This window comes from Leptonychotes weddellii, chromosome 13 (assembly GCF_054177405.1).
Source record: "Leptonychotes weddellii isolate Sample4059 chromosome 13, ASM5417740v2, whole genome shotgun sequence".
Classification (NCBI taxonomy): Eukaryota; Metazoa; Chordata; class Mammalia; order Carnivora; family Phocidae; genus Leptonychotes; species Leptonychotes weddellii.
Genome location: NC_138381.1, coordinates 57,738,113 through 57,750,806, shown reverse-complemented (window position 1 = coordinate 57,750,806; position 12,694 = coordinate 57,738,113). Strand labels below are relative to the sequence as shown.

Here is a 12,694-nt window from a genome sequence, read left to right as displayed (position 1 = left end):
CCCCAGGCAAAGAAGAGAATAAGATTGGTCTTATATAATGTGTTCCTAATCCAGGTAAATTTCTGACATTTTGCTAATGTTAAATGATGCTGAATAACATATGAAGACTTGAAATGCAAGACTTTCTCCATCTGGTGTATTAAAGTTATACTGTCATCTTTAGTATTGACATTTTGATAAATGTTATTTATAAAAAAGCCCTTAACTTATAGCCTGCTAACTTCTGAAATAATGATATACAATTCTAATATACAAATAAAGAACCTAAACTAAGAAAGAAGGATGGAGAAGAACGTTAATGGCAGAAATACAACAGAATTTACAGTTTGATTAAGGAAAGAGATTTTAAAAATTAAAAAACAGATACAAGAACTCAAAAAGCATAGCTAGCCGGAAACGTTTAACATATTGACAAGCAACTGGCACTCCTTGGCAGGACCTGAGGATAGCAGCATATACAAACTGATTTTCAAAATAAAAAATCTCATTAAGAAAAAGTTTAGGTTATGATTGTATTCTTTGTTTAAAAAGGAGAAGAGTATGAAAGACATTTAAGTAACATTTCAACAAAATAAACTAAAATGAAAAAAATCTGGGCCCTTAAAATCTGGGTATAATTTCAACTATCTAGATAATTCCCTTCTATGAATGAATCCCCAACAGAGAGTCAGGAAAGTGAGCTGCATCTGCCTTTTGCTGCCGACCTCACAGGGCTATGGGGAAAGCTGGACGAGACAAGAGTCAAGAGGTCACTGGGTAACCTGGAAAGTATTGTAAGCAAGTATTCAACATTTCTTAGGTGTGTTAGTACAAAATAAATCAACTAAAACAACCCAATCACTTCAAAGTTTTTTTTTTACTCTTTTCATTACTTTGGGACTCTTTTTGACTATATAGAAATGCACTCCAGGGGCGTCTGGGTGGCTCAGTCGGTTAAAAGTCTACCTTCGGCTCAGGTCATGATCTCGGGGTACTGGGATTGAGCTCCCTTGCTCGGTGGGGAGTCTGCTGCTTCCTCTCCCTCTGCCCCTCCCCCTGCTTGTGCTTTCTCTCTCTCTCTCTCAAATAAAATCTTAAAAGAAAGAAAAAAAGAAAGAAAGAAAGAAAGGCACCCAATTCACCACACACTTACCTCATCCCTAAGTGAGGGGTCCCTATAAGCCACATCAGACAGCAAAGTGACCAAGCAGAAGCTGAAGCTCTCTGCAACCGGGAGGGTGGCTGGAAGGCACACAGACACGAGTCAGATCATTACCACTGAGACACTGGACCATACCTACGGGCCATCCAATTCGGTAAGTTCCCTCTCTCACAGGGCCTCCCAAGAGACCAGTTTACAGGGATGGCTGCCCTCACTGAGGTGAACCTCAAAAGAACAGATATGGGCCCAACATGGTTGCTGAGAAATACCCCTAACTTTTCTTTTAATAGAATGTTTTGGTTCAATAAACTTAAATGTTTCTGCCAATTTATAGTTTGAGATTATACAGTTTCTCAACATGACAGACTCCATTTTTTATTCCTGACCTAAATTTCTACCCAGGGTGAGAAACCAATCTTGATAGAGTATAAGAGGTGGTATATGGAGGCTAACCATCAAGTATCAATTACCACTACTTTAAACTGAATTAAATGTTTATATTTCTTTTCTGCTTTATTTTGACAAGTGGAGAAAATCCTAACTAAGAGCTTCCAAAGATTTGCTCTATTCCTAATAGGTTTTTAAAGCCCTTCCACTACCGACCTCTTCATAGGGAGGTTCTCAGGAGCATGGCCTCAAGGTTGGGAAGGGATCACTGGACCTAAAAGACCAAAAGCTAACCAGTGCTTCTATGGTGTGCACCTTAAAAATGTCAGAATCATTTCTGTGTAGATCTAATCCCTATTAAATATTTAATCAATTTTGAATATTGATTATTTAACCAAGATCTATTCATAGCACACGGCAGAAGATTGTTACGTGTTCACTTCTATACCTATAATTTTAAGATGCAGCTCTAGGTCCTTCTTAAACTTGAGTGTGATCAGAATCACCTGCAGGCTTATTAAAATGCAGACTGCCAGCTTGCCTAGCCCCAGAGTTCTAATTCCTCAGTAACTCTGATGTGGGAACTGACAATCTGCATTTCTGACAAGTTCCCAGGTGATGCTGATGCTGCTGGTCCCAGATGGCACTTTGAGAAGTACTCCTCTAGAGTTTAAAAGCATAAATCATACTGCCTAAATAAAAATAAAAGAGTGAAATGTTACCTAATAGTTGGACATTTATATATCTCTAACAATGTTTCAAATAGTGCTAAAACTTTCATCCTAGTGGGAGTCCATGTACAGAGAAGTAATACTTGCTTTGAAAGAAAAGAAAATAGAATCAACTTCTACTGCTATTCTACTTCTCCCCAAATTAGATAACAGTAGTGGACAGAGATGTTTGACGTTTTTTAGCAATGCTTTCTATTTAATCTGTAGTCCTTCAGGGTGGGAGGATGGGCAAAATAGGGAAAGGGGACAAACTCCCAGGTCTAAAACAAAGAAGATATAGGGATACAATGTATAACATACGGAATATTATCAATAACAGGTAATGACTTGGTGTGGTGACAGACTGACAGAAGCTAGATTTATCATTGTGATCACTTTGTAATATATATAAACTTTGAATCACTATGTTGTATGTCTGGAACTAATATAATATTGTATGTCAACTACATTTCAATATAAAAAATTGTAGTCCTTTAAATTCCAGGGTATGTGCATAATTTGGAGTCTGTCAGTTTCAGGCACAACAGGTTACCAGAAATGATGAAACCCAAAGGAGAGGAAGAGGCACAAGCAGATGTTCATGAGAACAGCAAAACCCATCTTTAGCAGGCTGAGCCCACCCAACAAACTAGGGCCATGCCACCAATGAAAAGGACAAGGGCCTTCTCTATAGACACCAACCCTCTGCTATGTCTGAAAGTGGACCTCAGGTCTCACATAGGGAGATTATAAGAAAACCTCGGTCTCCAGGGTCATGATCTCTAGAATGTTGGAGGTGTCCCAAACTCATATGGGAGTCTTGGGAAATCAGTATATAAGAACATCAGGGTTACAAGTGCTTAGCACAATGCCTGGCACATAGTGGACTTATATACTATTTTTAAAGGTACAAAATTTAACTAAAACTCAGCAACAGCAACAAAATGATCAACTGTTCACAGTGAATATGGTGTTCAAGTCCTGGACATCCATCTCACCCTTCCTTTTTGAGTAGTAGCGATGCAATCTGGAGAACCTGATGCACTCCAGGAGTGAGCCTATTCATCTAAGGGTAACAGAGACTGGTTGAGGGATGGGCAGGGGACCCAATTCTGGCAAGGAGACATGAGAAAAGGTTCATGAAGGTCTCCAAGTTCCTGTTCACTCCCAGAGTGCAATGCAAAGCCAGTTTTCTCAGCCTTGCCCTCGCCCCCATGGGCTCTGGACAACAATGAGTAGGCATAGCCCATGCTGCTGCAGACAGGCAGTTGTCTCACAGCCAAGAGTGGAACCAGCTAGAAACATTGTACCTGATGCATTATTATGATTAAACACCTGATCTATACAGACTGCGAGCATACATGCTCTTCCCGGAGTTCAGGGAAAAATTTATACAAAATTACCTCTGCCTTTCCGAGCTGTGCTTTCTTCTACCCAATACACTTTTGGAAGACCTTTAAGCAGTCGAAGAAGGTAAGGAACCACAGAATCTTTGTGCTTAAAAAAAAAAAAAATTATATTTAATACAAGTGCGGCTGGTAGTAAAGCATACGCATCCTAATCATCTCAAAGATGGATGTTTGTGTGGATGGGCATCCTTCCTGTTTCCATATGGCAGCAGCAGGTGGCATCAGGAAGTTATCACATCACCTGCACCAGGGGTGCCTAAGGAAGGGCTAAAATCTGCCCTTCTGCTGTTGAATGTCCAGCCCGGCTCTGGCCCTCGCTGGGGGCTAGGGCCCCATGAGGGCCTCTCCACAAGAAGGTATGTGTGCGCACACACTCTCAAAACTGCCTTCAACAAGAGTGTTCAGAGAGCCCGCAAGCCCTTCAGTGGGCCCCAGGATCAGATCCTCTAGACTGAGGGAAGGTCACAGCCATAAGCTTCTAAACTTGGTGATGCTTCTGTTATTCATGGCCTTTGTCCTTTTTTTTTTCTTTCTTTCTTTTTTTTAATTTTCTGTTTCATGTTTCCTTTTGCTTTTCCCAAATTGAGCATTAGACTTTATAGCCATCATTAGCCAATACAAAAACTACTTTCTTCTAGTTTCCAAACTAGCCAGTCAACATGTCACTTCATAACCTTCCATGACTGACTCTTTTGGTTGTTTCCCTATTTATAACTGTTCCAGTTAAGGATTAGGTTAAGTGTACTCCTGAGAAGGGGGATACTATTTGATGTTCTGAAATACTGAAAACAAAACAAAACATGTGGTAATACTGAAAATATGGCTCCAAATTCTGTGACACTCCTTCCATGGAAAGGTAGAGTCAAATTTACCTCCCCTGGAAAATGGGCTGCCTTAGTAACTTGCTTCTGGTGTTTTTAGAAAGTACAGTTGATTCTTGAACAACATGGGTTTGAAGTGCACAGGTCCACTTGTATATGGATTTTTTTCAGTACTGTAAATGTATTTTCTCTTCCTTACAGTCTTCTTAATAACATTTTCTCTAGCTTACTTTATGGTTTTTGGTAAGGCTTCTGGTCAGCAGTAGGCTATTAGTAGTTATGTTTTGGGGGAGTCAAAAGTTACATGGGGATTTTCAACTGCACAGGGGGTCAGTGCCCCTAACCCCTGTGTTGTTCAAGGGTCAACTGTAGTTTAAGAGACCGACTTCCCAGGCTAAAGAAGACAGTAACAGCATCTATCTGGCTTTTTCTCAGGACACATGCCCTCGGGACCCAGACATTACATTGTGACAAAGTGACATAGCCCAGGCCACATGGAGAGGCCATGTACATAGGGGTGCCCTGGCTGAGCACCCCAGCTTAGGTCCCAGCCAATAGCCAGGATCAACCCACACCCTTGTGCATGAACAAGCCTTCAGGTGATTCTACCCCCCAGCCTTCCAGCCACTCCAGGTGACACTGAATGGAGCAGAGACAGTGACTCTTCTGTGCTCCAGCTAAATTGGAGATTCATGAGAAAAGAGAAAAAACAAAAACCAACCTATTGTATTAAGCCACCAAATTTTGGGGTAGTTTGTTCCACCACAATACATAACCACAACAAATAGAGAACTTTCTTTAGCAAAAACAACTTTTCCTCTAAATCAGATGAAGGAGATGGCTACATCTGTCCAGGATCCCATTGTACTAAGAGGCACAAAACTCCAAAGGATGTGTAAGGCATGGCTCCCTGCAGAGGAAGTGACCCCAGGTGTTCTATCCTGTAGAACCTGTGATGGCTTTTGTAGCAGGTAGGAGTGAACTACTTCTGCTACTCTGGCCACAGCTGCTGCCAGGGCAGCCCATTGACTGGACTTGGAGGCCAGTACCACAGCCCATCCTGGTTGGAGACAGAGAACATCAACACCAGGTGAACCAAGAGAAAGCTGGTCCCTAGGGCTCAGGGGGCTGGTAAGGCCTGCGGGGCCCCTCTCCTTGTGTGGTGAGGTCAATGGGCTTCCTAGAAGCACTGGCAGACTGCATGGCTCAAGGAGCTGTGACCCCAGGTCCCGCCAAGCTTTACCAGAAATCCAAATTACACCAACGTAATTTGTATTTGTCTCTTCCTTGCCACTCTAAAAAGCCTACCACAAATATTAGGGACTTACAGATAAATCAATTAATTTTGCCAAAGATATTTTCGATTAATACACATTTGGATAGCAGTTTCTCATACAGATTATTTTTAAAATTCTTTTCCTCCCTTTATATTTAAATTTAAATAAGACTTTGCAAAAAGGAGATACGATTTTTTTTCTTTTCACATTTATAAAAAAATAGGAAAATAATTAAAATGCAGTTTATATGCATCTAATTTTGGTTTTTCATGTGGCCTTGGTCAAACAACCTATTTAATTTTCAAACTACTGCTCTAAAATGCTTAATTTTTTTTCAAATGAATGAATACCCTGTCAAAAATATTAATCCTACTGAAGTAGAATTTCCAGGACAGGGGCACCTGGGTGGCTCAGATGGTTAAGCAACTGCCTTCAGCTCAGGTCCCAGGATCGAGTCCCACATCGGGTTCCCTGTTCGGCTGGGAGTCTGTTTCTCCCTCTGACCCTCCCCCCTCTCATGCTCTCTCTCTCTCAAATAAATAAAATCTTAAAAAAAAAAAAAAAAAAAAAAAAGAATTTCCAGGACGTAAGCATTTTTAGATAAATAAAAATTTAAATATCTAACATCTTTATTTTCCTAACATAGCATGATTAAACATGGAATTAAAAGTGACTCTTGATAATGATAAAAATAAACAAACAAATAATAGATTCTGTATTCAGTGATTAACCATTTGCTTCAATTAGCCTTGGAAGTACTAAAAAAAACAAGGCCACATCATTTTCTGTTGGAGCCACAACACCGATTTTCAAATCACCTCTAAAAGATACATTAATATGTACTCTAAAACTTATTTTATATCTATCACAGTTCTTTTTTTTTTTTTTTTTTAAGATTTTGTTTTATTTTTAGGGGCATCTGGGTGCTCAGTTGGTTAAGCAGCTGCCTTTCAACTCAGGTCATGATCCCTGGGTCCTGGGATACAGCCCGAATCCAGGTCCCTGCTCAGTGGGGAGTCTGCTTCCTATTCCCCCCACCCTTCCCCCCCCAACTTGTGCTTTCTCTCTCACTCACTCCCTCTCTCTCAAATATTTTTTTAAAAAGACTTTTTTACTTTTAAGTAATCTCTACACCCAACGTGGGGCTTGAACTTACAACCCCAAGATCAAGAGTCATACACTCCATCGACTGCACCAACCAGGAGCCCCTATATCTATCACAGTTCTGAACAAGATTGTATTATGTCAAAGTTATCTCAAAGAACACCATCCTTTGGAAGGGAAAAAAAAAATGGTTACTCAGTCTGACCAACGAACATTTGACCCTAGATTGAAAATCAAGTCTACTCTGGAGGGCACACAATTACTTCATTTAGCATTTTAATTAACTTTCTGGCCAAACAAAACACAGTAACAACCATCAAAAACCACTTTAACAACTTAATTATTCACACAGTTCGAAAAACAAAATTTCTTAATAAGAGGGTGTACGTTAATTAAACTAATTAAATTACTCCTGCCTGTTCTACCCACTCTGCCTCACTATCACTAACCACTTTTATTAGGTTCATATGCATTCTTCTAGTACTGCTTTAGATAAATATAAGCAGGTACAAATTTAAATTCTAATTACACTCCCCCATTTACACTGCAAAAACACTTTTAATGTAGTAAAGACTTACCTGAAGATCAGATTCAATGAGAAAAATGCCCAATGCGATCACCGCATCTCTTCGTCTTTCATCCAATTGGAAGATCCCATGGAAGTCTACTGGGCACATACAAAGCAGCTTTTGGACCTAGAAAATGAGACCAAAAACAACAAAAAACCCCATAGATTAAAAAAAATATAAACCCACATTCAGAATATAGGACATAAACCAGTAGCATAAAATCCCATTGAGTCTATATAACCAATAAGACATTTTTTTCCAATTCAAAAATCATAGAAAGATCATCTCTAGCTTCTGAAATGATCATACACATGCTCCCAAAACATATATGCGCTGAGGAATCAGGACCAAGAGTTAAAATGATGCATACACGGAGGAGGTAAAGCACAACAGCTAATGTCTGCAATTCTGAGTCAGAACTGTCATGGGTCTCTACTGCCCAGTGGTGCCCAGAAGCAGTCTACGCAAACCCACCTACCGTCATAATTTCCCATAGGGTTCTTTAAAAGATCAAATGTGTGTAAAGCGCTTAGGACTACGCATAATAGATACTAGCTGCTCAACAAACATTATCTGTTGTTACTGGATATGCCATAATAGTGGCTAGCAGAAGCAAATGGGCAATAAGTCAGCAATTTACTGAATATATGGAAAAATTTGAATTTTTTCAAAACAAAATAATGGTAAATGTCTGACATAAAGAACTAAAAATCTAGATTTATTATGAATAGGAAAATAGGTGACGCCAATCTTGAAAATCCCTGCCACAAGACCCTCTTAGCAGAGCATTCAGATACACCAGGAGGCCCCAACCTTGCTGTTCTGTGAAGAGACCCAAGGAGAAGTTGCTCACTGACATTCATACGGTCTGGTGGGATTTTTTTTTTTTTTTTAAGATTTTATTTATTTGAGGGGCGCCTGGGTGGCTCAGTCATTAAGTGGCTGCCTTCAGCTCAGGTCATAATCCCAGGGTCCTGGGATCGAGCCCTGCATCGGGCTCCCTGCTCCAGGAAGCCTGCTTCTCCCTCTCCCACTCTCCCTGCTTGTGTTCCCTCTCTCGCTGTGTCTCTCTGTGTCAAATAAATAAATAAAATCTTTAAAAAAAAAAAAAGATTTTATTTATTTGAGAGAGAGCAAGCATGAGCAGGGGGAAGGGGCAGAGGGAGAAGGAGAAGCAGACTCCCCACTGAGCAGGAAGCCTGACACAGGACTCGATTCCGGGATCATGACCTGAGCCTAAGGCAGATGCTTAACCAGTTGAGCCACCCAGGCACCCTGGTGGGATGTTTTAATGGCAAAGGACATTGAGTATAATGCTTGAGATTTGCCCTGAAAATATCAATTACCATTGCAATTTTAAAAAAGAAAACAGATTGGGCACCTGGGTGGCTCAGTCATTAAGCGTCTGCCTTCAGCTCTGGTCATGGTCCCAGGGTCCTGGGATCAAGCCCCACATGGGGCTCCCTGCTCAGCAGGAAGCCTGCTTCTCCCTCTCCCGTTCCCCAATTGTGTTCCCTCTCTCACTATGTCTCTATCTGTCAAATAAATAAATAAAATCTTAAAAAAAAAAAAAAGGAAAACCCGATTTTAAAAGGGCAAATACACAAGCCAGAAAGAGAAGTACCTTCTAACTTAAAGACAGGTAATATTCTTTGTCTCAGTAATTTTCCTCTTAGGAATGATTGTAAAGAATTAGAAATCTTAAGGCAAAGACTATGTAAAAGACTTTCATCACAGTGTTGTGTATATTAATTCAAAATCTGAAACAATCTAAATAACATTAGGAAAATAAATGATTTCACCATTTGGTGAAACATTAGGTTAAACCATATGAAACTCTGATAGTCAACCAAATTTTTGACCTACCAAAACAATGCTTTCATAAAATCTGACCTAATAACACAGACATGAAAAATGGTATTTTTCTAAGACTAGGGCGCCTGGGTGGCTCAGTTGGTTAAGCGACTGCCTTCGGCTCAGGTCATGATCCTGGAGTCCCGGGATCGAGTCCCGCATCGGGCTCCCTGCTCAGCGGGGAGTCTGCTTCTCCCTCTGACCCTCCTCCCTCTCGTGCTCTCTGTCTCTCATTCTCTCTCTCGCAAATAAAAAAAAAAAAAAAAAAAAAAGACTAAGCAAAGACATGAACAATGTTCTAAATGTTCTGTAAATTCACGTGAGGAATGATCTGGATTATCATATACAGAAAAAGTACTGGAAGAAAATATATCAAAATGTTGACAGTTATGGAGAGGTAGAATGACCAGTGATTTTACATTTCTTTTTTTTTTTTAAGTGGGCTCCAAGCTTGAGCCCAATGTGGGGCTTGAACTCACAACCCTGAGATAAGACCTGAGCCGAGATCAAGAGTCAGACACTCAACCAACTGAGCCACCCAGGCGCCCCAAGGTTTTACATTTCTTTGTGCTTTTTTATATTTGCCAAAATATGTTCTAGAAGAAAATGTTACTTGCATAATCAGGAAAAAGATGTAGTAAGTTAAAAATATATACATATGGGGGAAAATCCATACTTTTATGATTAAATAGTTAAAAGAGCATAAAGTAACAAGAGAGGAACAGAAATACTAAATTCCCACTTTTCTTCAGTGTTCCTTTATTTCACAGAGGGGAAAATAAAATACAAAGAGAGCTGAAGGCCAAACACAATAAAGTGATCATTTCATAGACTCCAGACACTTCCACCAGTGAATCACACATCCTGACAGAAAGAGTAAAGCCTCTCAAGAAATATCTCTGTACATAAGAAATCGAAAGAAGGTGAATTTATAGCAGTATGAGTCAATGAGATCCAAATAATGCTGATTAATCAACATGGAACCAGAGGGAGGAGTCTGGGGCCCTGTCAAAATCGATGTACTTTGTCTTGTGCAATACTTTATCAACACCCTACTCAAACACACAGAAATATACAACGCCACATACCTAGCAGGCAAAGCTAATGTGCTACAAGATAGAATGGAGACTCAGAAACTCATCGAAATTGGCACAACCTCACTATACACAAAGTCTTCTTACTAACGGACTAGTTATCATTTATTTTGAAAATAAGTACGTAACAAGTTATATCTGCTTGGCTATCTAATAAGGTGAGATTGTTTTCTGTCTTTACAATCTCTTAGAGGATTGCCTGTGATGCACGTCATGTTCTGGTTTAATGCTTATTCAATAATAAAAGTGTTTTCTTTCTCTACTACCTTTGTGGAGAGTACTTGGGAGATTTTGTTTGTAATTATATTTCCCCAGCAATAGTGCCTGAAGGACTATTTTTAATGGGGTGATCAGGAAAGACCTCTCTAAGAAGGTGCCCATTAAACTGAGATCTGATTAAGAAGGAACCAGCAGGGACAAATCAGGAAAAAGCATTCTGGCAGAGGCCACTGGAGAGGGAGCATGATGGGAAAGAGAAAGTGGGGATGCCCAGAAGTCCAAGAGCAGGTAGAGGCTGGGAACCTGGCTTGTGCTCTAATAGCAATGTAAACTAGTGCCAAGGGGGTGCACACTGGAGGTCCAAAAACTCGAGTTTAGAACTGAGGTTTAGAAGAATCCTTCTGGTTTGGGAGGACAAGAGTGAAACCACAGAAATGTCAGGAGATGCTTCAGTAGCAAAGATGGTAATGACCAAAGCAGAAAGAAACAGTCCAGCTCAGGACGTTTCAGAGGAAGACTATGGGACTTGACGATGAACAACATGTGGAAGTGAGGGAAAGATTGAGTTGCCTCTCTGCCACTCTAAAAGTATCCAAAGATGGTCAGGCAGGATGATGTGGGGTCTAAGAAATATTCCAGGGGCGCCTGGGTGGCTCAGTCGGTTAAGCAACTGCCTTCGGCTCAGGTCATGATCCTAGAGTCCCAGGATCGAGTCCTGCATCGGGCTCCTTGCTCAGCGAGGAGTCTGCTTCTCCCTCTGACCCTCCCCCCTCATGCTCTCTCTCTCTCTCATTCTCTCTCTCTCAAATAAATAGAATAAATAAATAAATAAAAAATAAAGAAATATTCCATACAAGAAGCCGTTAAAAAGGAACATTTAGCCCAGAGACAATCAGGCTATAAATAAACACAAACACTGTCTTCATGTATTTGACGGGTTTCAGTAACGTCATCAGCAACATCTACCCCATTACTCATGTGACAGTTATTAGTGCATTTGTCTGTCTCTTCACTAATCTGCAAGCTCCCCGGGGGCCCAAATCATCTCTTATCTTTGTATCTCCATCTTCTACACTGTGGACAGGCACCATAAAAGACATACTCATTCTCCCCCAGGATGCAGGCTTGCCATCTATTCTTAGTTTTTGCCCAGACATAAGCTCTCTTCCTTCTCAACCCAGACCCTCCCGTTTCAGGGCTGCTGCCAGCCCATCCTGGCACTTGCCCCAGAGGGCAGAGGCAAACCCCAAGGTCTCTTCATTTACAACAAGCATAAGAACTAGATTTCTCCTCACAGGGCAGATGTTCTGGGTTGGGTTTGATTTCCTGTTTGCTGAGTACTTTGTTTTTTAGGCATTATACTCTGGAAACTAATACTCAGACTGAGCATAGACATGAGCTCTAGCAATATCCCAGGATAAGAATTCAGCATCAGGAACATGATTAAACCCTGCTGCTCATGTAGCTGTCACCCTACCTGGTAGAGACATCTGAAGGCAGCACAGCTTTTACCATCATTGTCTCCTCTGGACTGCCTGCCCCCCCCATCTTAAATGCCCAGAGGGGTTCTGGGCTACTCTGACTTCAGACCTTCCTCCCCACCCCCACTTAATTAATATTTAAATAGAAATCATTTGTTACAATTTAAGATTACTCTAAAAGCTGGGCACATGGTTTTAAAATGTGAAGGAACGATACCAGAAAGAACTAATAAACAATTTAGAGACCTATATAATAATTCAGGAATGCATGAACCATATCGGTGTGGCAGGCAGAACAATGGCATGCCCAGAAATGTCTGTGTCCTAATTCTTGGAACCTATGAATATGTTAACCTCGCAAGGCAAATGGATGTAAATAGGTTGCAGAGGTGGGGCACCTGGGTGGCTCAGTCGTTAAGCATCTGCCTTTGGCTCAGGTCATGATCCCAGGGTCCTGGGATGGAGTTCCATGTCTGGCTCTCTGCACAGCAGAGAGCCTGCTTCTCCTTCTCCCTCTGCCTGATGCTCCCCCTGCTTGTGCTCTCTTTTTCTCTGTCAAATAAATAAATAAAATCTTTAAAAAAAAAAAAAAAAAAGGATCCAGAGGGGCTCCGGGCAACACTTAGAG

General features: G+C 40.8%; 1 protein-coding gene across 1 annotated transcript in view; it reads right to left on the bottom strand.

Moving 5' to 3' along the window:
• PI4KA (phosphatidylinositol 4-kinase alpha) overlaps nt 1-7,565 on the bottom strand; it is a 96,851-nt gene extending 89,286 nt beyond the window's left edge. The window contains exons 1-3 of the mRNA XM_081802554.1: nt 7,428-7,565; nt 3,642-3,735; nt 1,133-1,221 (exon numbers count right to left, since the gene is read on the bottom strand). Of these exons, the coding sequence (XP_081658680.1) occupies nt 1,133-1,221; nt 3,642-3,735; nt 7,428-7,526 (282 nt within the window). The 5' untranslated portion in view covers nt 7,527-7,565. The remainder of the gene's footprint in view (nt 1-1,132; nt 1,222-3,641; nt 3,736-7,427) is intronic.
• Between the last annotated feature and the right edge of the window lie 5,129 nt (nt 7,566-12,694).